This window comes from Bubalus kerabau, chromosome X, assembly GCF_029407905.1.
Source record: "Bubalus kerabau isolate K-KA32 ecotype Philippines breed swamp buffalo chromosome X, PCC_UOA_SB_1v2, whole genome shotgun sequence".
Taxonomy (NCBI): domain Eukaryota; kingdom Metazoa; phylum Chordata; class Mammalia; order Artiodactyla; family Bovidae; genus Bubalus; species Bubalus kerabau.
The window spans coordinates 97,261,996-97,286,434 of NC_073647.1; the positions used below are offsets into that span (position 1 = coordinate 97,261,996).

The 24,439-nt window shown below is 39.2% G+C and overlaps 1 protein-coding gene across 3 annotated transcripts in view; it reads left to right on the plus strand.

The window, feature by feature from the left end:
- The window catches only part of OPHN1 (oligophrenin 1), a 692,544-nt gene that overhangs the window by 311,441 nt on the left and 356,664 nt on the right, over nt 1–24,439 (plus strand). For all 3 annotated transcript variants that reach the window (XM_055565218.1, XM_055565216.1, XM_055565219.1), the window contains exons 8-10: nt 6,876–6,980; nt 8,917–9,046; nt 11,541–11,644. In XM_055565218.1, the coding sequence (XP_055421193.1) occupies nt 6,876–6,980; nt 8,917–9,046; nt 11,541–11,644 (339 nt within the window). The remainder of the gene's footprint in view (nt 1–6,875; nt 6,981–8,916; nt 9,047–11,540; nt 11,645–24,439) is intronic.

The window sequence follows — 24,439 nt, forward strand, 5'->3', positions numbered from 1 at the left end:
TGACTCTGTGTGACCCCTTAGATGGCAGCCCACCAGGGTCCCCCATCCCTGGGATTCTCCAGGCAAGAACACTGGAGTGGGTTGCCATTTCCTTCTCCAGTTTGTGTTATGGTAATGACTAAAACAAAGAACAGGAGCAGACAGCTACTTTAGGTCAAATGGTCAAGGGGGATCTCTGAAAGTGTCATATAAGATGAGATCTAAAGAAGGAAAAGATAAGGCAATGTGAATAATGGGAAGAGAACTTTCCAGGCACAGAAAAAAACACATGTACATAGTCCTTAAGTTAGTAAAGAATGGTGAGAATGGTGTTAGTAGGTCCTTAATGGTTTTAGTAAGTCCTTTATTTAGTAAAGAATGGTGAGTATCACTGATGAAAGAAAAGGAGGGTGACAGGAAATAATATCTGATAAGAAGGCATAGGACCTGTAGGCATGGTGAAGGGGTTAGATTTTAGCCTGAACTGTAGTAAACAAATCACTGATGTATATTAAATAGGATATGACATGAGCTGATTTTTTTGTGTGGAGAAGCTTGGAAGAAGACAATGTTGGAAATGAGGAAATGAGTTAGCCTATCCCAGTGGTCTAGGCAAGTGAAAATCTTGCTTTGGGTTAGGGTGGTGGTAGTAGAAATAGAAAAGAATGATTGGATTAGAGATATATTTTGGAAGTAAAACTGGCAGGGCTTAATGATTGATTAGACTAAGATGTGAGTGAAAGAAAACAGAATTATTTGCTTTTTGGCTTGATTGACTAAGTAAGTAGGAGATGGTGTCATTTCCTGGGATGGGAAAATTTGAAAAGGAAAAGGAAGAATGTCTACATAACTGTGTGTGTGGTACATACACTCATGTGCATTTATATATGTATGTTTGTACAGTACACATATATAACTGTATGTATGTATGTATATTTAGGGCTTCCCTGGTAGCTCAGTTGGTGAAGAATCTGCCTGCAGTGCAGGAGACTGGGGATGGATTCCTGGGTCAGGAAGATCCCTTGGAGAAGGAAATGGCAATCCACTCCAGTATTCTTGCCTGGGAAATCCCATGGACAGAGGAGACTGGTGGGCTACAGTCCATGGGTCACAAAAGTCAGTCGCGAATTAGTTACTAAACCATCACCACCACCATGTATATATATATATAAATATATTTTTATATATACATATACACGTGTATATACATATACACGTGTATATACATATACACGTGTATATGGAGAAGGCAATGGCATCCCACTCCAGCACTCTTACCTGGAAAATCCCATGGACCGAGGAGCCTGGTGGGCCGCAGTCCATGGGGTCACTAAAAGTCAGACAAGACTCAGCGACTTCACTTTCACTTTTCACTTTCATGCATTGGAGGAGGAAATGGCAACCCACTCCAGTGTTCTTGCCTGGAGAATCCCAGGGACGGGGGAGCCTGGTGGGCTGCCGTCTATGGGGTCGCACAGAGTTGGACACGACTGAAGTGACTTAGCAGCAGCAGCAGCACACATGTATATAGTACATAAGTATGTACGTAGTTTTTAATATGTTTATGTATATATACATATATTGGGTTAGCCAGAAGATTTATCCAAGTTTTACCATAAAAAATCTTACAGAAAAATCCAAATAAACTTTTTGGCTAACCCAATATATTTAGTTTGTGTTTGTGTGTTTTTGTGTGTGTTAGTCTCTCAGTCATGACTGACTCTTTGCGACCTCATGGACTATATCCCGCCAGGCTCCACTGTCCATGGGATTCTCCAGTCAAGAATACTGGAGTGGGTTGCCATTCCCTTCTCCAGGGGATCTTCCCTACTAAGGCATCAAACTTGGGTATCCCACATTGCAGTCGGATTGTTTATGATCTGAGCCACCGGGGAAGCCCATAGTTTGTGGTTATGTACATATATATTTGGCAAATTTGGAAAACTCAGCAGTGGCCACAGGACTGGAAAAGTCCGATTTTCATTCTAATCCCAAAGAAAGCCAATGCCAAAGAAGGTTCAAACTACCACACAATTGCACTCATCTCACATGCTAGCAAAGTAATGCTCATAATTCTCAAAGCCAGACTTCAACAGTATGTGAACCATGAAATTCCAGATGTTCAAGCTGAATTGGGAAAAGGCAGAGGAACCAGAGATCAAATTGCAAACATCCGTTGGATCATCAAAAAAGTGAGAGAGTTTCAGAAAAACATCTACTTCTGCTTTATTGACTCTGTCAAAGCCTTTGACTGTGTGGATCACAAGAAACTGGAAAAGTCTTCAAGAAATGGGAATACCAGATCACCTGACCTGCCTCCTGTGAAATCTGTATGCAGGTCAAGAAGCAACAGTTAGAACTGGACTTGGAACAACAGACTGGTTCCAAATCAGGAAAGGAGTATGTCAAGGCTGTATATTGTCACCCTGCTTATTTAACTTATATGCAGAATAAATCATGGAAAATGCTGGGCTTGATGAAGCACAAGCTGGAATCAAGATTGCTGGGAGAAATATCAATATCCTCACAGATGCAGATGACACCACCCTTATGGCAGAAAGTGAAAAACTAAAGAGCCTGTTGATGAACGTGAAAGAGGAGAGTAAAAAAGTTGGCTTAAAATTCAACATTCAGAAAACTAAGACCATGACATCCAGTCTCATCGCTTTATGGCAAATAGATGGGGAAATAATGGAAACAATGAGAGACTTTATTTTTCTGGGCTCCAAAATCACTGCAGATGGTGACTACAGCCATGAAATGAAAAGACACTTGCTCCTTGGAAGAAAAGCTATAACCAACCTAGACAGCATATTAAAAAGCAGAGACATTACTTTGCCAACAGAAGTCAATCTATCCAAAGGTATGTTTTTTTTCCAGTAGTCATGTATAGATGTAAGAGTTGGACTGTGAAAAAAGCTGAGCACCGAAGAATTGATGCTTTTGAACTGTGGTGTTGGAGAAGACTCTTGAGAGTCCCTTGGACTGCAAGGAGATCCAACCAGGCCATCCTAAAGGAGATCAGTCCTGGGTGCTCATTGGAAGGACTGATGCTAAAGCTGAAACTCCAATACTTTGGCCACCTGATGCGAAGAGTTGACTCATTGGAAGAGACTCTGATGCTGGGAGGGATTGGGGGCAGGAGGAGAAGGGGACGACAGAGGATGAGATGGCTGGATGGCATCACTGACTTGATGGACATGAGTCTGAGTGAACTTCGGGAGTTGGTGATGGACAGGGAGGCCTGGTGTGCTGCAGTCCATGGGATTGCAAAGAGTCGGACATGACTGAGCCACTGAACTGAACATATATATTAATACACACATATAGATGTGTTTGTATGTATATAGTATGTAAGTGCATATTTATATGTGCTTTGTTGTTTACTTTCTAAAATGAATTCAGTTAAGTTCAGTTCAGTTCAGTCGCTTAGTTGTGTCTGACTCTTTGCGAACCCATGAATTGCAGCATGCCAGACCTCCCTGTCCATCAACAACTCCCAAAGTTCACCTAAACTCATGTCCATCGAGTCAGTGATGCCATCCAGCCATCTCATCCTCTGTCATCCCCTTCTCCTCCTGCCCCCAATCCCTCCCAACATCAGGGTCTTTTCTAGTGAGTCAACTCTTCGCATCACATGGCCAAAGTATTGGAGTTTCAGCTTTAGCATCAGTCCTTCCAATGAGCACCCAGGACTGATCTCCTTTAGGATGGAGTGGTTGGATCTCCTTGCAATCCAAGGGACTCTCAAGAGTCTTCTCCAACACCACTGTTCAAAAGCATCAATTTTTTGGTGCTCAGCTTTCTTCAAAAAGAATAGAGCAGTTTTTACTACTTCCTGTTACACTTTACTCTCTGGTGGCTCAGATGGTAACGAGTCCTCCTGCAATGCAGGAGACCTGAGTTTTATCCCTGGATCAGGAAGATCCCCTGGAGAATGGAAGGGCAACTCACTCCAATATTCTTGCCTGGGAAATCCCATGGACAGAGGAGCCTAGCAGTCTCCAGTCTATGTGGTCGCAAAGAGTCTGACACAACTGAGCAATCAACACACACACACATACACACACACACATTACACTTTACTATTGCTAGTATTGAGAATTGATTTTTAATATGTTTGTATTTCACAGACAAAATTTTTATTTTGTTGTTGTGTATATTTGATTTTTATTGGAGTGAACATTTGAAACATTAAAAATATATTTTCTTGATCATTTCTATGTCTTCTGCAATGTCCCACCCCCTCCGCAATACGTTTCTAATTTAAAGATTGTTTTTCAAAATAAGATCCTTGGATATTTTAGCATTATGATATTGTTCATTATGATCATTTATCCATTTTTATTTATTGTTTTTATCAACAAATATTTGAGTCTCCTTCCTCAGTGGCTCAGCATTAAAGAATCTGCCGGCAATGCTGGAGATGCAGGCGACAGTGGTTCAATCCTCGGGTCTGGAAGATCCCCTGGAGGAGGGAATGGCAACCCACTCCAGTATTCTTGCCTGGACAATCCCATGGTCAGAGGAGCCTGACAGAATACAGTCCACGGGATCACAAAGAATCCAACACTTCTGAAGTGACTGAACATGCGTGTATTTATGAGTATTTACTCTGTGCCAGTTCTGAAGATATAAAGACAGCTATTCTCACATTGTACAGGAGACAGGGATCAAGACCATCCCCATGGAAAAGAAATGCAAAATGGCTGTCTGGGGAAGCCTTACAAATAGCTGTGAAAAGAAGAGAAGTGAAAAGCAAAGGAGCAAAGGCAAGATATAAGCATCTGAATGCAGAGTTTCAAAGAGTAGCAAGAAGAGATAAGAAAGCCTTCCTCAGCGATCAATGCAAAGAAATACAGGAAAACAACAGAATGGGAAAGACTAGAGATCTCTTCAAGAAAATTAGAGATACCAAGGTAACATTTCATGCAAAGATGGGCTCGATAAAGGACAGAAATGGTATGGAGCTAACAGAAGCTGAAGAAATTAAGAAGAGGTGGCAAGAATACACAGAAGAACTATACAAAAAAGATCTTCACGACCAAGATAATCACGATGGTATAATCACTCACCTAGAGCCAGACATCCTCAATGTGAAGTCAAGTGGGACTTAGGAAGCATCACTATGAACAAAGCTAGTGGAGGTGATGGAATTCCAGTTGAGCTATTTCAAATCCTGAAAGATGATGCTGTGAAAGTGCTGCACTCAATATGCCAGCAAATTTGGAAAACTCAGCAGTAGCCACAGGACTGGAAAAGGTCAGTTTTCATTCCAATCCCAAAGAAAGGCAATGCCAAGGAATTCTCAAACTACTGCACAATAGCACTCATCTCACACACTAGTAAAGTAATGCTCAAAATTCTCCAAGCCAGGCTTCAGCAATACATGAACTTTGAACTTCCAGATGTTCAAGCTGGTTTTAGAAAAGGCAGAGGAACCAGAGATCAAATTGTTAACATCTGCTGGATCATCAAAAAAACAAGAGAGTTCCAGAGAAACATCTACTTCAGCTTTATTGACTATGCCAAAGCCTTTGACTGTGTGGATCACAGTAAACGGTGGAAAATTCTGAAAGAGATGGGAATATCAGACCACCTGACCTGCCTCTTGAGAAACCTATATGCAGGTCAGGAAGCAACAGTTAGAACTGAATATGGAACAACAGACTGGTTCCAAATAGGAAAAGAAGTACATCAAGGCTGTATACTGTCACCCTGCTTGTTTAACTTATATGCAGAATACATCATGAGAAATGCTGGGCTGGAAGAAGCACAAGCTGGAATCCAGATTGCCGGGAGAAATATCAATAACCTCAGATATGCAGATGACACCACCATTATGGCAGAAAGTGAAGAGGAACTAAAAAGCCTCTTGATGAAAGTGAAAGAGGAGAGTGAAAATGTTGGCTTAAAGCTCAACATTCAGAAAACGAAGTTCATGGCATCTGGTCCCTTCACTTCATGGGATATAGTGGAAACAGTGGAAACAGTGTCAGACTGTATTTTGGGGGGCTCTAAAATCACTGCAGGTGGTGGCTGCAGCCATGAAATTAAAAGACACTTACTCCTTGGAAGGAAAGTTATGACCAACCTGGATAGCATATTCAAAAGTAGACATTACTTTGCCAACAAAGGTCCATCTAGTCAAGGCTATGGTTTTTCCAATGGTCATGTATGGATGTGAAAGTTGGACTGTGAAGAAAGCTGAGTGCTGAAGAATTGATGCTTTTGAACTGTGGTGTTGGAGAAGACTCTTGAGAGTCCCTTGGACTGCAAGGAGATCCAACCACTCCATTCTAAAGGAGATCAGTCCTGGGTGTTCTTTGCAAGGACTGATGCTGAAGCTGAAACTCCAGTACTTTGGCCACCTCATGTGAAGAGTTGACTCATTGGAAAAGACTGATGCTGGGAGGGATTGGGGGCAGGAGGAGCAGGGGACGACAGAGGATTAGATGGCTGGATTGCATCACCGACTCGGTGGACGTGAGGTTGAGTGAACTCTGGGAGTTGGTGATGGACAGGGAGGCCCGGTGCTGCTATTCATGGGGTCGCAAAGAGTCGGACACGAATGAGTGACTGAACTGAACTGAACCGAACCGATTCCCACATTATGTTCATCCTCTCCACATTTTGATTGGTTTCATATAGTATCTGAAAAAGGTATTGTTGAACAAATTTGTTAGTAGTTCTTATTCTATGGATTTGAGTCCAGTGTGAATGTTTAACCTAATGAAAGAATAGGTATGTGTAGACCTATTTGTGTTTGAATTACTGCTTTTAAGACTATATTGGTTAAACACTGTGTGAAGTTTCTTTTTTGTGTATCTTGTTTCCCTTTATTTGATTAATTTGAAGATGGTGGTGATAAAGTTGTTTTTATACATTTTCTCTAGGTCTTGGCCTTTCTTCATAGCCTCTTCATTTCCAACAGCTTGACTGTGGAACTAACACAGGATTTCCTCCCGTATAAACAACAGCTTCAGCTCAGTTTACAGAATGTGAGTTTTCATGTGGGTTTCTTCACCAGTCTGCATTGCAATTGGATTTCATTCTCAGTATCTTGACTTTAGAATTTTAGGTTATTATATCCCAGCTAATTTGTGAACGAACTGGTGTGGATCACAAATATTTTAGTGTAATAGATTGTTTTTACTCTTCCAGTTTCAACTATTCCCTGTCTTTGAGGCTGACTGTTGTTCAAACCCACCCTTCCACCCACTAACACATCTATCCAATATTTATTAAATGTTGCTAATTTGCTATATCTCTCCCAGATTAGAACCCATCTATGGGCTTATTTAAGTACAGGTCAGGTCTTATGGTAGTTAGTCAAGATTCTCTCTTTGTAGGTTTTATTAATATGAATGCCCATTCGTCCCTTCCTTTTCTCATTACATTAGTATAGTTAAATAAATTATCTTGAAAGATTGTCTCAATCTTTCCCATGCTGTTTCTTATCGATGGGCATAGGCACAGCCTTCCCTTCCTTGTCGCATATCATTTTTCTCATTTAGTTATTTAACCCACGTTTAACAATTACTTAGGTATATAATGAACATATACCTTGTGCCAGGCATTGTAAAATGCACTGAACATACCATAATGAGGCACGTTAGTTTTTGTCTTCAGGGATTATTCAGTGCCTTAGAGCTGAGAGAGATAAACAGAGATACAGCATGATTACTTATGAAAAGTGCTAAAATAGAGTTAAGACGAAAAAAGTTAAAAAAGCACAGAGTATAGAATAATTGTCTGATACAGTAAAAGAAAGCACCACTGAGGTAGTGATTTTGGACCTGTTACATTGCATAAAATTTATAGATGAATTTTTGGATGAAAACAATTCGTTGTTTAGGAGATTCTGACTTAAACTTGTTTCTTTCTGGGTACTCTCTTTCACCAGAATGTGAGAGTTCCTGTCTTCTGCTGATTTACAATATATTTATATAACTAGTTCAATTACTTAATCTTCCTCCAAATATAACTTGAAAAGTCTGAGTTTAGCAACAAATATTTGCATATATATATGGCTTCCCTGGTGACTCAGAGGTTAAAGCATCTGCCTCCAATGCTGGAGACCTGGGTTTGATCCCTGGGTTTGGAAGATCCCCTGGAGAAGGAAATGGCAACCCACTCCAGTATTCTTGCCTGGAGAATCCCATGGATGGAGGAGCCTGGTAGGCAAAGAGTCGGACATGACTGAGTGACTTCATTTTCACTTTCATATATATATATATATATAAAACTCAGAGGATAATCTACAGAGTGAATTCAACTAGGTAGGACAGCCCACTTCACCTTTTTCAATAACATCATGTGACAATCTTGAGACTAAACACTAAAGATTTATCTCTAGTGATTCTGATACATGCATTTCAAACTGTGTTTTGCCATTGTTTTTTAGTAATGTACTTTAAACATACTACTTCTTAATATTAACTTTTCTTATTCATGAGCATGAAAACGTAGGTTTTCTGTTGACCTATGTTCAAAGAGAGCACACTCTCATAGCCTTTATTCTAATGGCCAGGATTTGCTTCAGTGTCAAAGTAACCAGTAACTTTACTTGAGGCAGAATGTAGAAGTTGCTATGATAATATTGTCCTAGGGACCCTTCTTTATAGCCTTCCTTTTTGTAAGGCAGAGTTAGCGTGATGCTCAGAATTCTTAGAGCTTTTATTTCTTGGAACCTTTAGTGATTTCCATTAGAAAATGCCTCCCAGGTACATTGTTATTTACATTTCTCTCTCCCTTTTAGCCTTTAGTACTGTTAAACTACACTAAATTGTTTTCTAGTTACTATGCCACTCGACACTTGTTTTTTGCTATGCTGTATAAAAGCTGAGGAAACTCTGCACTAAGTCTCTGATCATTGAATGCTTATTCATGATGATGGTGCTGATGATAATAATTATGATGATAATATCTTGACAGACAAGAAATCATTTCTCCAGTACCCGAGAAGAGATGGAAGAACTTAAGAAAAGGATGAAAGAAGCTCCACAGACATGCAAACTTCCAGGACAGCCAACCATTGAAGGCTATCTCTATACGCAAGAGAAATGTGTGTGGGAATACAGGGATAGCCACTGGGTTTAAGTAGGCTGATACCCACTGCTACTTGGCCTCTCCAAACTCCAGGCACCCATATAGTTCATAGACCCCTTCCAGCTATACCTCTTTGGAAACCAGCATAAGAACAGAGAAAATAAAAAGGAGGACAAAATTAAAGGCGGAGGTTAAGGATTTGTATTACAAAGGCTTTGTGATGATAAGACTTAAGATTTTCTCTGAAATTCAAAATGAGGATTGTTAATTGCTTAATGCTTTCAATGACTCTGACTTAGACTAAAAGGAAGGTAGGATAGAGGAGATATAAAACAATATTTATTATACCTATTATGTGCCAGGCATGGTGTTAAGTGCTTTAAATATACTACTTCAAGTAACCTTTGAAAGCACTTTACCATACCAATATTCACATGAAGTCATGGAGGCTTAGAGAGATCACTAACTGGAAGTCACCTAACTATCAAGTAAAAAGGCTAAATGTAGAGTCAGGTTTGTGAAATGCCAAAACCTATGCTCCTACAACTGTACCCTATACCTTCCATTGCCTTAGGATCACAAGGTTGCCTTTAAAGCACTACCCAACCATTGTGATTTCAGTGAACAACACAGTTGCTCATTACTAACTAAGGGAAATGGGTTATCTTATTCAGTTACTGAATATTTCAGAGGTTTAAGCTTTTCTGCCTCCTAATGTTATGCAAACCTGTATGTGCTATTTGATTTTCTTTTGAATTGTGATACAATATCTCCAAAGCCTGTGACTTGAGTCTCTGACCTAGTGAGTAGGTAGAAGAGACTATTCAGAGGTTACCAGGGGCAAAACCCACTGAAATCCACAAACCATGGTATTTCAGCATTGGTATTATCATACTTTTCCTCCCTTAGAGCAGTCCACTTTGATGATTTTCAAAGGTGTGTTCTATTTGTCAGGTTCAGTTCTTCACCTCTCCATTGCAAGATCTCTCAATCTCAGTGCTATTGACATTTCAGGTTGGGTAATTTTCTGTTTTGAGAGGTCATCCTATGCATTATAGGCTGTTTTGAAGCATCTATAGCCTCTCCCCACTTTATTCTGATAGTACTTCCCAACTATGATAACCTAAGATGTCTCTTGGCATTGCCAAATGTCCTCTGGGAGGCACAACTGCTCCTAGTTGAGAACCACTGCTGTGGTATACGAGGGGCAGAGTAATGAGTATGTTGTCTTGACTTTAATATCAACTAACTATGTGATCCTTCTATTTCCCAGTTTTTTAATTTTTCAAATGGATATGACATTCCTACTCAGTTGAATGTATGTTTACTAAAAATCCTTTTTCCCAGACAATGTGTAATGCATTGGGGGTACAAAAAAGGGATCAAACTTAGTTTTTGACCTCAAGAAGTTTACAGTCTAATGAAGACACATGTATATTAAGAATTATAATGAAGTGTGTTGAGCATTGCATTTGGAGAATATATCTATGGGCTTCACTGAGGAAGTGATATATGAACTGAAATGTGAATTAAGAGTGGGAGTTTGACAGGTAAAAAAAAGGCAAAGAAAATTCTAGGTGTATACCATTGTATGAGTCAAGGCACAGAGGTATGTGAGAGTGTATTTTATTTGTAGGGTCTTGGTTATCCAGGAAGAGTCCTGGTTTATATTTGTTGCCCATATACAATTATTAATAGTGCCCTGTTCACTATTAAATATGTCCTGAACTTGGTCTATCAGTTATATCACCAACTATTTATTTGATAACTGAATGTAATTCAATGAGTCAGGGGCATAGAGGTGAGGGGGAAAAAAAGCCAAGTTGAAAAGCTAAATACAATCACATTATAAAAGGCTTTGTGAGCCAACCTAAGGAATTTGGAAAGAATGGGAAATCCATAGGTGGTTTATAATAAGAGGAATGATATAAATAGAGATATATACTTAAAAAATATTCTCTAACAAAAGAGTAGAGAATAGGCTAGAAAGGAGTGATCAGAGAAGGCCACTGAAATCATTAATTGGAGAAATAGTGAATTTTTGTTTTTCTTGGAATATCTTATAAAACAGTTTTTTGCCAAACATCAGAAATAGAGTCTTGAATGAATTCAACTATAAAAGGAGTGAAAAATGAGACATGTAGGGGATAGAATGAGCAGAACCCTACCACCAATCAAATAGGGCAGGTTATAGGGAAGGAAAGGCAGAAGATTACAGATGTCCCTAGCTCATACAGTAAAATGTATAATGGGAGTACTCACAGCGAACACAGTAAGGAGAGTGGTTTGGAGCAAGCCAGAGCAGATGTGGAAAGTAGTTGATGAGGATTATAATAACCATATGTGTAGTGGGCTGGTGGTACTGCATAGCTGGAGCTCAGGGGAAAGGTAGGACTAGATCTGGATCATGACCATGAAAAGTAAACTGTGCACAGGTTCTGTCTTACAGGTAAACTGACCATGCAGCCAAAATACTTATTCTATCAGCTCACTGTTGTCTGTCTTTGTAGGGGCTTTGGGAATATCCTGGGTGAAATACTACTGCCAATATGAGAAAGAGACCAAAACGTTCACTATGACACCTATGGATCAGAAGCCAGGTGCTAAGCAGCAGGTCAGTTCTTTTATGGGCCACATTTTTTTGAAATGCATCTGTGACTGAATCTCAGAAAAGAATATATATTGACTTCATGTCAAAGAATTGAGTCTACCACTGTCACATGAACCGATGTCTTCATATGTTTTCCTTGGCCTAAGTTTGCATTGGCCCAGATACTACCCAGTTGAGTGAAGAATCTCTGTTAATGATTTCAGGCCTTCGTAAAGTGCCTTTACTCTTTTAGATCATTGTTACAAGTGTCTATCACATTGTACAAAGAAAATTTACAAAAAAAATATGGACAAATTGAAGGAGGAGAGTATTACTTGCTTTTAAGAAGGTTCTACTATGGATTCTTTAAAATAGTGTTTAAAAAGAAGCATTTTCTTTAAAGGAGTATTCTGTCATCTAAATTTGAAATAACCTATATACTACATTTTATGCAATGCTCAAATATCTTTAAGCACTTAATTCTTCTGGAAAGGCCTCCAGACTTTCCTCTACTCCCCAAAATGGCAAGATGAGTTCGACATACTGACATGATAGTTCACTTACTATCATGAGGAGGAACTTGATACTATTATATTATATTATAAATTCTATACTATTTTATGTATGACCACCCAGCTAAAAAATTAGTCTGTCATCTCACTTTTCCCCATCTTTGTATGGGCTTTGGGAACATACATACATAGGACCCTGAAGGTTTCCTAAGATAAAAGCTAATAGACTGACTATTCATATTCTAAAAGTAATATCGCTTTAACTGTCTTTCAGACATGGCCTTAGGGCATAATTTATAAAAGTTTCTGTTATTTACAAATTGTTTACAAAATGAAACAAGGTTTACTTGTTAGCATTGAAAGTTGTGATGCATGAAGACCCAATTTCCATAGGCAGAAATTTGGAGACTTTTGGGGCCATTGCTGGTGATTTCCATGGAAGATCGCTCTTGTGTGGCTTGTTCATAGGACTATACTACAAAGCTACAGTCAACAAGACAGTATGGTACTGGCACAAAGACAGAATTATGGATCAATGAAACAAAATAGAAAGTCCAGAGATAAATCCACGCACCTAGAGACATTTTATCTATGACAAAGGAGATATACAATGTACAAGAGACAGTCTCTTCAGCAAGTGGTACTGAGAAAACTGGCCAATTATATGCAAAAGAATGAAACTAGAAAAATTTCTAACACCAAACACAAAAATAAACTCAAAATGGATTTTAAGACCTAAATGTAAGGTGAGAAACTATAAAACTCTTTGAGGAAAAGCTGCTTTTCTTTTTTTGTCATTAACAAGAAATTTTGGGATTCTGCTTTGAATGTGGGTTAGACATGGGATGTACCTCTCACAGAGCATACCAAATGGGGTTTTCACAGTCTTCACCCATGTTTATATGTAGGTCAAGTTGCTCATTCATGAATTCAGTACTCGTTAGTTTCTGGTCTGCCAGTTGCTGAAGAACTTTTAAATGTGGTTCCAGTAAAGTGTGTTGTCACACAGAATTTGTTCCATTTCTGTGAGAAGTTAGCTTAAGTATTAATATCTGACTAACAAATGCTTTTAAGCAACCTGTAATCTCTTCCTTCTCTTTTTCTACACACATTACTTTCCAAACCTTGGACTTCAAAATTGCTTTCTTAGGTCCTACAACAAAGATCAAGCCACAGGCAGCAGATATTAATACTACTTTCATAGTTTCTTAATATCTTCTGCTTCTGTTAGGTACATACATTTTCTGTCCTTTATTGTGCCCATTTTTGCATGAAATATTCCCTTGGTATATCTAATTTTGTTGAAGAGATCTCTAGTCTTTCCCATTCTATCATTTTCCTCTATTTCTTTGCACTGTTCACTTAAGAAGGCTTTCTTATCTCTTCGTGCTATTCCTTAGAACTCTCCATTGAGATGGGTATATTTTTCCTTTTCTCCTTTGCCTTTTACTTCTCTTCTATTCTCAGCTATTTATAAGGTCTCTGAAGACAAGCATTTTGCCTTTCTGCATTTCTTTTTCTCGAGGATGGTTTTGTTGACTCCCACCTATGCAATGCTATGAAACTCTGTCCATAATTAGAGATGCCATGGGAACATTTCATGAAAGATGGTCATAATAAAGGAGAGAAATGGTATGGACCTAACAGAAGCAAAAGATATTAACAAGAGGTGGCAAGACTGCACAGAAGAACTATACAAAAAAAGGTCTTAATGACCCAGACAACCACAATTGTGTGGTCATTCACCTAGAGCCAGCCTACCTGGAGTGTGAAGTCAAGTACACCTTCAGAAGCATTACTACCAACAAAGCTAGTGGAGGTGATGGAAATCCAGCTGAGCTATTTCAAGTCCTAAAAGATGATGCTGTTAAAGTGCTGCACTCAATATGCCAGCAAATTTGGAAAACTCAACAGTGGCCACAGGACCGGAAAGGTCAGTTTTCATTCCATTCCCAAAAAAGGGCAATACCAAAGAATGTTTAAATTACCTCACAGCTGTACTCATTTCACATGCTAGCAAGGTAATGCTCAAAATCCTTCAAGCCAGGCTCCAACAGTATATGAATTGAGAACTTCCAGTTGTACAAGCTGGGTGTAGAAAGGGCAGAGGAATGAAAGATTAAATTGCCAACAACCATTGGATCATAGAAAAAGCAAAGGGATTCCAGAAAAGCATACAAAAAGCAAAGAGATTCCAGAAAAGCATAGAAAAAGCAAAGAGATTCCAGAAAAACAACTACTTCTGCTTCATTGAATACACTAAAGCCTTTGTGTGAATCACAGCAAACTGGAAAATTCTTACAGAGATGGGAATACCAGACCACCTTACCTGCCTCCTGAGAAAACTGTATGCAGGTAAAGCAGCAACAGTTAGAACTGGACATGGAACAACAGACTGGTTTAAAATTGGAAAAGGAATATGTCAAGGTTATATTGCCACCATGTTTATTTAACTTCTGTGCAGAAGTACATCATGTGAAATGCTGGGCTGGATGAAGCACAAGCTGGAATCAACATATACTGGAGAAATATCAATGACCTCAGATAGGCAGATGGCACCACCCTAATGGCAGAAAGTGAAGAGGAACTAAAGAGCCTCTTGATGAAGGAGAAAGAATAGAGTGAAAAAGCTAGGTTAAAACTCAACATTCAAAAAGCAAAAATCATGGAATCTGGTCCTATCATTTCATGGCAAATAGATGGGCAAACAATAGAAACAGTGACAGACTTTATTACTTTGGGTTCAAAAATCACTGTGAATGGTGACTGCAGCCAAGAAATTAAAACACACTTGCTCCTTGGAAGAAAAGCTAGACAACATATTTTCTGACATATTGAGGGCAGCACTTTCACAGCATCATGTTTTAGGATTTGAAATAGTTCAACTGGAATTTCATCACCTCTACTAGCTTTGTTCATAGTGATGCTTCCTAAGGCCCACTTGACTTTGCATTCCAGGATGTCTGGCTGTATGTGAGTGATCACACCACTGTGGTTATCTGGGTCATGAAGTCCCAGATAGCTTTTTGTATAGTTCTTCTGTGTATTCTTGCCACCTCTTCTTAATATCTTCTGCTTCTGTTAGGTCCATACAATTTCTGTCCTTTATTGTGCACATCTTTGCATGAAGTGTTCTAATTTTCTTCTAGAGAGATCTCTAGTCTTTCCCATTCTATTGTTTTCCTCTATTTCTTTGCATTGATCACTGAGGAAGGCTTTCTTATCCTTCGTGCTATTCTTTGGAACTCTGCATTCAAATGGGTATATCTTTCCTTTTCTCTTTTGCCTTTCACTACTTTTCTCAGCTATTTGTAAGGCCTCCTCAGACAACCATTTTGCCTTTTTGCATTTCTTTTTCTTGGGAATGCTCTTGATCACTGCCTCCTGTACAATGTCACAAACCTCTGTCCTTAGTTCTTCAGGTACTCTGTCTATCAGATCTAATCCCTTGAATCTATTTGTCACTTCCACTGTATAATTGTAAGGGATTTGATTTAGGTCATTCCTGAATGGTCTAGTAGTTTTCCAAACTTTCTTCAATTTATGTCTGAATTTGGCAATAAGGAATCCATGATCTGAGCCACAGTTAGCTCCCGGTCTTGTTTTTGCTGATTGTATAGAGCTTCTCCATCTCTGGCTATAAAGAACATAATCAATCTGATTTTGGAATTGACCATCTGGTGAGGTCCATGTGTAGAGTCTTCTCTCCTGTTGTTGGAAAAGGTGTTTGCTATGACCAGTGTGTTCTCTTGGCAAAACTCTATTAGCCTTTTCCCTGCTTCCTTTTGTACTCCAAGGCCAAATTTGCCTGTTCTCCAGGTATCTTTTGACTTCCTACTTTTGCATTCCAGTCCTCTATAATGAAAAGAACATCTTTTTTGGTTGTTAGTTCTAGAAGGTCTTGTAGGTCTTCATGGAACTGTTCAGCTTCTTCAGCATTACTGGTCGGGGTATAGACTTGGATTACTGTGCTATTGAATGGTTTGCCTTGGAAATGAACAGAGATCATTCTGTCATTTTTGAGATTGCATCCAAGTACTGCATTTCGGACTCCTTTGTTGACTATGATGGCTACTCCATTTCTTCTAAGGGATTCTTGCCCATAATAGTAGATATAATGATCATCTGAGTTAAATTTACCCATTCCAGTCCATTTTAGTTCACTGATTCCTAAAATGTCAGTGTTCACTCTTGCCATCTCCTGTTTGACCTCTTCCAGTTTGCTTTAATTCATGGATCTAGCATTCCAGATTCCTATTCAGTATTGCTCTTTACAGCCTCGGACTTTACTTCCATCATCAGTAACATCCACATCTGGGTGTTGTTTTTGCTTTGGCTCTGTCTCTTCATTCTTTCTGAAGTTATTTCTCTACAGATCTCCAGTAGCATATTGGACATGTACTGGCCTAGGGAGTTCATCTTTCAGTGTTCTATATTTATTTCAAATACCAAAAGATGGTGCTGTGAAAGTGCTGCACTCAATATGCCAGCAAATGTGGAAAACTCAGCAGTGGCCACAGGACTGGAAAAGGTCAGTTTTCATTCCAATCCCAAAGAAAGGCAATTCCAAAGAATGTTCAGTCTACTACATGACTGTACTTATCTCACATGCTAGCAAAGTAATGCTTAAAATTTTCCAAGCCAGGCTTCAACAATACATGATCCGTGAACTTCCTTATGTTCAATCTGAATTAGAAAATGTAGAGGAACCAGAGATTAAATTGCCAATATCCATTGGACCATCAAAAAAGCAAGAGAGTTTCAGAAAACCATCTACTTCTGCTTTATTGACTCTGCCTAACCCTTAGACTGTGTGGATCACAACAAACAGTGGAAAATTCTTCAAGAGATGGGAATACCAGATCAACTGACCTGCCTCCTTAGAAATCTGTATGCAGGTCAAGAAGTAACAGTTAGAATGGGACATGGAAGAACAGATTGGTTCCAAATCGGGAAAGGAGTATGTCAAGGCCGTATAATATCACCTGGCTTATTTAATTTATGTGCAGACTACACCATGCGAATTGCTGGGCTGGATGAAGCACAAGGTGGAATCAAGTTTGCCAGGAGAAATATCAAGAACTTCAGATATTCAGATGATACCACCCTTATGGCTGAAAGCAGAGAACTGAAGAGTGTCTTGATGAAAATCAAAGAGGAGAGTGGAAAAGTTTGCTTGAAACTCAACGTTATGAAAACTAAGATCACAGCATCTGGTCCCATCACTTCATGGCAAATAGATGGGGAAACACCGGAAACAGTGGCAAACTTTATTTTTGCTGCTGCTGCTGCTAAGTCGCTTCAGTCATGTCTGACTCTGTGTGACCCCATGGGCTCCAAAATCACTGCAGATGGTGACTGCAGCCATGAAATTAAAAGACCCTTGCTTCTTGATAGAAAAGCTGTGATCAACCTAGGCAGCATATTAAAAAACAGCGACATTACTTTGCCAACAAAAGTCCATCTAGTCAAAGTTATGGTTTTTCCAGTAGTCATGTATGGAGAAGGCAGTGGCACCCCACTCCAGTACTCTTGCCTGGAAAATCCCATGGATGGAGGAGCCTGGTGGGCTGCAGTCCATGGGGTTGCTAAGAGTCGGACACAACTGAGTGACTTCACTTTCACTTTTCACTTTCATGCATTGGAGAAGGAAATGGCAACCCACCCCAGTGTTGTTGCCTGGAGAATCCCAGGGACGGGGGAGCCTAGTGGGCTGCCATCTATGGGGTCACACAGAGTTGGACACGGACTGAAGTGACTTAGCAGCAGTAGTCATGTATAGATGTGAGAGTTGGACTATAAAGAAAGCTGAGTGCTGAAGAATCGATGCTTTTGAACTGTGGTGCTGAAGAAGACTCTTGAGAGTCTCTTGAACTGCAAGGAGATCCAACAAGTCCATCCTAAAGGAAATCAGTCTTGTTTATTCATTGAAAGGACTAATGCTGAAGCTGAAACTCCAATATTTTGGCCATCTGATGTGAAGAACTGACTCATTGTAAAAAACCCTAATTTGGGGAAGTATTGAAGGAGGAAAGAGAAGAGGTAGACAGGGGATGAGATAGTTGGATAGCACCACCGAGTCCAATGGACATGAATTTGAGTAAGCTCTGGCAATTGGTGGTGGACAGGGAAGCCTGCATGCTGCAGTCTATGGGGTTGAAAAGAGTCAGACATGACTGAGCTACTGAATGCAATTGAACTGAGACAGCATATTAAAAAGCTGAGACATTTATTTGCTGGCAAAGGTCCCTATAGTCAAAGCTATGATTTTTCCAATGGTCATGTACAGATGTGAGAGTTGAACCATAAAGAAGGCTGAAAACTGATTTTTATGATTTCAAACTGTGTTGCCGGTGAAGACTCTTGAGAGTCTCTTGCAATTCAGAGATCAAAGCAGTCAACCCTTAAAGAATCAACTGTGAATATTCATTTGAAGGACTGATGCTGAAGCTGAAGCTCCAGTACTTTGGCCACCTGATGGGAAGAGTCAACTCAATTGAAAAGACCCTGATGCTGGGAAATATTGAGGGTAGAAGGAGAATGGGGTGACAGTGGATGAGATATTTCGATGGCATCATCGACTCAGTGGACGTGAGTTTGAGTTAAATCCAGGAGATAATGAAGGACAGGGAAGCCTAGTGTGCTGCAGTCCATGGGGTTGCAAAGAGTTGGATACGTGAGTGACTGAACAACAACAACATAGCTTCTTAGCAGATTAGAGCAAGCCCTTCTTTTACTTGTTCTTTCCCTCTGCCCTTTTAATTGAGTTATTTGTGTTCCTGTTGATGATAGTCATTCGGACAGATGTGAGGTGAAACTCACTCTGGTGAAAGCTCATTCACCCAATGATTAGTGATACTGAACATCTTTTAATTTTCCTGTTGGCCATTTGTTTGTATTTTTTTTTTTCAAAAAAAATTAGTTCCCTTGTGCACTCTTTAATATTTTCTTTGATTTTGAATTTTATGAGTTTCCTGTATATTTTGCCTATTTACCCTTTATCAGGTATATCATTTACACATATTTTCTCCCATTCAGAAGGTGGCTTTTTCATTTTGTTGATAGTTTCCTTTGCCTTGCAAAAGCTTTTTAGGTTGAGGAAGTCCCATTTGTTTATTTTTGCTGTTGTTACTTTTTCCTGAGAAGATTAAAAAACAAACAAACAAACTGGGATGACCCTAAGGGATGGGATGGGGAGACAGGTGGGAGGGAGGGTCAGGATGGGGAACACATGTACATCCATGGCTGATTCATGTCAATGTATGGCAAAAACCACTACAATATTGTAAATAATTAGCCTGCAATTAAAATAAATAAATTAACAAAACAAAAAATATTGCTAAAGCCCAATGTCAGAGAGAACTGCCTATGTTTTCTTCTAGGATTTTTATGCTTTCAAATTCTCCACCTGAGTCTTTCACTCATTTTGCATTTAATTTTGTTTACAGTGTGAAAAATAGTCCAGTTTAATTTTTTCGCATGTAGCTGTCCAGGTTCCCAACACCATTTACTAAAGAGAATATTTATTTCCCATTGTATATTCTTGCATTCTTTGTCACAGAATAATTGGACTGTATAAGTGTGGGTACCTTTCTGTTCTCTGTGTTCTGTTGCATTGATTTTTGTGTCTGTTTTTATGCCAGAAAAATATCGTTTCGATTATTCTGCATGCATTCATAGTTGGTCATATGTGTTCAGCCCTTTGCATCCCCATGTACTATAGCCCACCAGGCTCCTCTACCGTGGGATTTTTCAGACAGGAATACTGTAGTGGGTTGCCATTTATCTTTATAGTATAGTTTGAAATCAGGGAGTATGTTAACTTCAGCTTTGTTCTTCCTTCTCAAAATTGTTTTAGTTATTCAAGGTCTTTGCATGTACATACAAATTTTAGAATTACTTGTTGTAGTTATGTGAAAAATGGCATTGCTATTTTGATATTGATTACAATCTGTAAAGTACCTTGGATAGTATGGTCATTTTAATAATATTAATTCTTCTAATCCACGAGTATGGAGTATCTTTCCATTTGTTTGTATCATCTTCAGTTCCTTTCCTTAGTGCCTTATACTTCTCTTGAGTACAGGTATTTTACCTCCTTAGATTATCTCTAGGTTTTTTATTCTTTTTTATGTGATTGTAAATTGTTTTATTAGTTTCTCTTTCTGACAGTGTTTTCAGTGTGCATAATTGCCACAGATTTCATTTTAAATTATTTATTTTTAATTGAAGGATAATTGCTTTACAATTTTGTGTTGGTTTCTGCCATACATCAACATGAATCACCCATAGGTATACCTATGTCCCCTCCCTTTTGAACCTCCCTCCCAGCTCCCACCCCATCCCAACCCTCTAGCTTATCACAGAGCACCCGTTTCAGGTCACTGAATCATACAGCAAATTCCCACTGGCAATCTATTTTATAAGACCTTATAGAACTAACACCCCAAAAAGATGTCCTTTTCATTATAGGGGACTGGAATGCAAAAGTAGGAAGTCAAGAGATACCTGGAATAACAGAAATATTTGGTCTTGGAATACAAAATGAAGCAGGGAAAAGGCTAACAGAGTTTTGCAAAAAGAACACACTGGTCATAAAAAACACCCTCTTCCAACAACACAAGAGAAGACTCTACACCTGGACATCACCATATGGTCAATACCAAAGACAGATTGGTTATATTCTTAGTAGCCAAAAATGGAGAAGCTCTATACAGTCAGCAAAAACAAGACTGGGAGCTGACTGTGGCTCAGACCATGGATTCCTTATTGCTAAATTCAGACTTAAATTGAAGAAAGTAGAGAAAACCACTAGACCATTCAGGAATGACCTAAATCAAATCCCTTATGATTATACAGTGGAAGTGATAAATAGATTCTAGGGATTAGATCTGATAGACAAAGTGCCTGAAGAAATATGGACAGAGGTTTGTGACATTGTACAGGAGGCAGTGATCAAGACCATCCCCAAGAAAAAGAAATGCAAAAAGGCAAAATTGTTATCTGAGGAGGCCTTACAAATAGCTGAGAAAAGAAGAGAAGTGAAAGGCAAAGGAGAAAAGGAAAGATATACCCATTTGAATGCAGAGTCCCAAAGAAAGCCTTCCTCAGTGATCATGCAAAGAAATGGAGAAAAACAAGAGAATGGGAAAAACTAGAAATCTCTTCAAGAAAATTAGAGATACCAAGGGAGTATTTCATGCAACGATGTGCACAATATAGGACAGAAATTGTATGGAGCTAACAGAAGCAGAGGTATTAAGAAGAGTGGCAAGAATACACAGAAGTATACAAAAAATATCATCATGACCCAGATAACCACAGTGGTGTGATCACTCACCTAGAGCCAGACATCCTGGAATGTGAAGTCAAGTGGGCCTTAGGAAGCATCACTGTGAACAAAGCTAGTGGAGGTGATGGGATTCCAGTTGAGCTATTAAAAATCCTAAAAGATGATGATGTGAAAGTGCTGCATTTAATATGCCAGCAAATTTGGAAAACTCAGCAGTGGCCACAGGACTGGAAAAGGTCAGTTTTCATTCCAATCCCAAAGAAAGGCAATGCCAAAGAATGCTCAAACTACCACACAATTTCACTCTTCTCACATGCTAGCAAAGAAATAGTGAAAATTTTCCAAGCCAGGCTTCAACAATACATGAACCATGAACTTCCAGATATTCAAGGTGGATTTTAAAAACTCAGAGGAACCAGAAATCAAATTGCCAACATCCATTGGATAATTGAAAAAGCATGAGAGTTCCAGAAAAACATCTACTTCTGCTTTATTGGCTATGCCAAAGCCTTTGACTCTGTGGATCACAACAAACTATGGAAAATTGTTAAACAGATAGATATACCACACCACATGACCTGCCTCCTGAGAAATCTGTATGCAGGTCAGGAAGCAACAGTTAGAACTGGACATGGTACCAGAGACTGGTTCCAAATCAGGAAAGGAGTACGTCAAGGCTGTATATTGTCACCTCGCTTATTTAACTTATATGCAGAGTACATCATGCAAAGCGCTGTGCTGGATGAAGCACAAGCTGGAATCAAGATTGCCAGGAGAAATATCAATAACCTCAGATATGCAGATGACACCACCCTTATGGCAGAAAGTGAAGAACTCAAGAGCCTCTTGATGAAAGTGAAAGAGGAGAGTGAAAACGTTGACTTAAAGCTCAACATTCATAGACTTCATAGAAAATTGATGGGTAAACAGTGGAAACAGTGACAGACTTTATTCTTTCAGGCTCCAAAATCACTGCAGATGGTGACTGCAGCCATGAAATTAGAATACAGCTTGCTCCTTGAAAGAAAAGCTATGACTAACTTAGACATCTTATTAAAATACAGAGATGTTACTTTGCCAACAATGGTACATCTAGCCACATCTATGGTTTTTCCAGTAGTCATGTATGTATGTGAGAGTTGGAGTATAAGGAAAACTCAGTGCTAAAGAATTGATGCTTTGGAATTTTGGTATTGGAGAGGACTCTTGAGAGTCACTTGGTCAGCAAGGAGATCCAACCAGTCCATCCTAATAGAAATCAGTCTTGAATAGTCATTGGAAGTAATGATGCTGAAGCTGAATCTACAATCCTTTGGGCACCTAATGCGAGAAACTGTCTCATTGGAAAGGACCCTGATGCTGGGAAAGATTGAAGGCAGGAGGAGAAGAGGAGAACAGAGAATGGTATGGTTGGATGGCATTAGTGACTCTATGGAGATGAGTTTGAATAAACTCCAAGAGTTGGTGATGGACAGGGAAGCCTGGCGTGCTGGAGTCCATGGGGTTGCAGAGTCAGACAGGACTGAGCGACTGAACTGAACTGGTCTATTTAACATATGGTAGTGTATATGTTTCCATGCTTCTCTCTCCATTTGTCCGATTCTCTCCTTCCTCTCCTGTGTCCTCAAGTCTGTTCCTTTGTCTGTGTCTCCATTGGTACTCTGCAAATAGTTTCATCAGTACTATCTTTCTAGATTCCACAAATATTCATTAATATACAGTAGTTTTTTTTTTTTTCTCTTTCTGACTTACTTCACTCTAATAGGCTCTAGATTCATCCACCTCATTAGAACTGAGTCAAATGTGTTCCTTTCTATGCCTGAGTAATATTCCATTGTGTATACATACCACTGCTTCTTTATCCACTCTCTTGTCGATGGGCATCTAAGTTCCTTCCATGTCCTGCTGCTGCTGCTGCTAAGTCACTTCAGTCGTGTCCAACTCTGTGTGACCCCATAGATGGCAGTCCACCAGGCTCCCCCGTCCCTGGAATTCTCCAGGCAAGAACACTGGAGTGGGTTGCCATTTCCTTCTCCAATGCATGAAAGTGAAATGTGAAAGTGAAGTCGCTCAGTCGTGTCCAACCCTCAGCGACCCCATGGGTTGCAGCCTACCAGGCTCCTCCGTCCATGGGATTTTCCATGTCCTAGGTATTATAAATAGTGTTGCAATGAACACTGGGGTACCTGTGTCTTTTTCCTTCATAAATTTCTCTGGGTGTAAGTCCAGTAGTGGAATTGTTAGATCATATGGTAGGTTTATTCCACCCTTTTTAAGGAAACTCCATTCTGTTTACCATAGTGGCTGTATCAATTTACATTCCCACCAACAGTGCAAGAAGTTTCCCTTTTCTTCACACCCTCTCCAGTATTTATTGTTTCCTAACTTTTTGTATTTTCATTTTGTATCATGCAACTTAACTAAATTCATCGATGAGTTCTAATAAGTTTTTGGTGATTTCTTTAGGATTTTGTATTTGTGATATCATGTCATCCACAAATACTCACACTTTATTTATTCTTTTTCACTTGGGATTTGTTTTATTTATTTTTTTTCTTCTCTGATTGCTGTCGACTAGAATTCCAATATGTTCACTAATAGTAGCAAGAGTTGGTATCCTTGTCTTTTTCCTGCTCTTAAAGGAGATGCTTTTAGCTTTTCACCATTGACTGTTTGATGTTAGTTTTGGCCTCATCATATTTGGGTTTTAATAATAAATATGTATAGGTATGTTAAAAATAAATATGTTGAGGAATGTTCCCTGCATATCAACTTTATTAAGAATTTATTTTATCATAATGGATGTCACATTTTGACAAAAGTTCTTTTTGCATCTATTGAGGTAATCGCATGATTTTTAGTCTTCAGTTTATTACTGTGCTGTATCACATTGATTGATTTGCAGATATTGACCCATCTTTGCATTCCTGGGATAAATCCCAGTTGATCATGGTGTACAAACTTTTTAATGTTAAATTGGATTTGCCAAAGTTTTGTCAAGGATATTTTCATTTA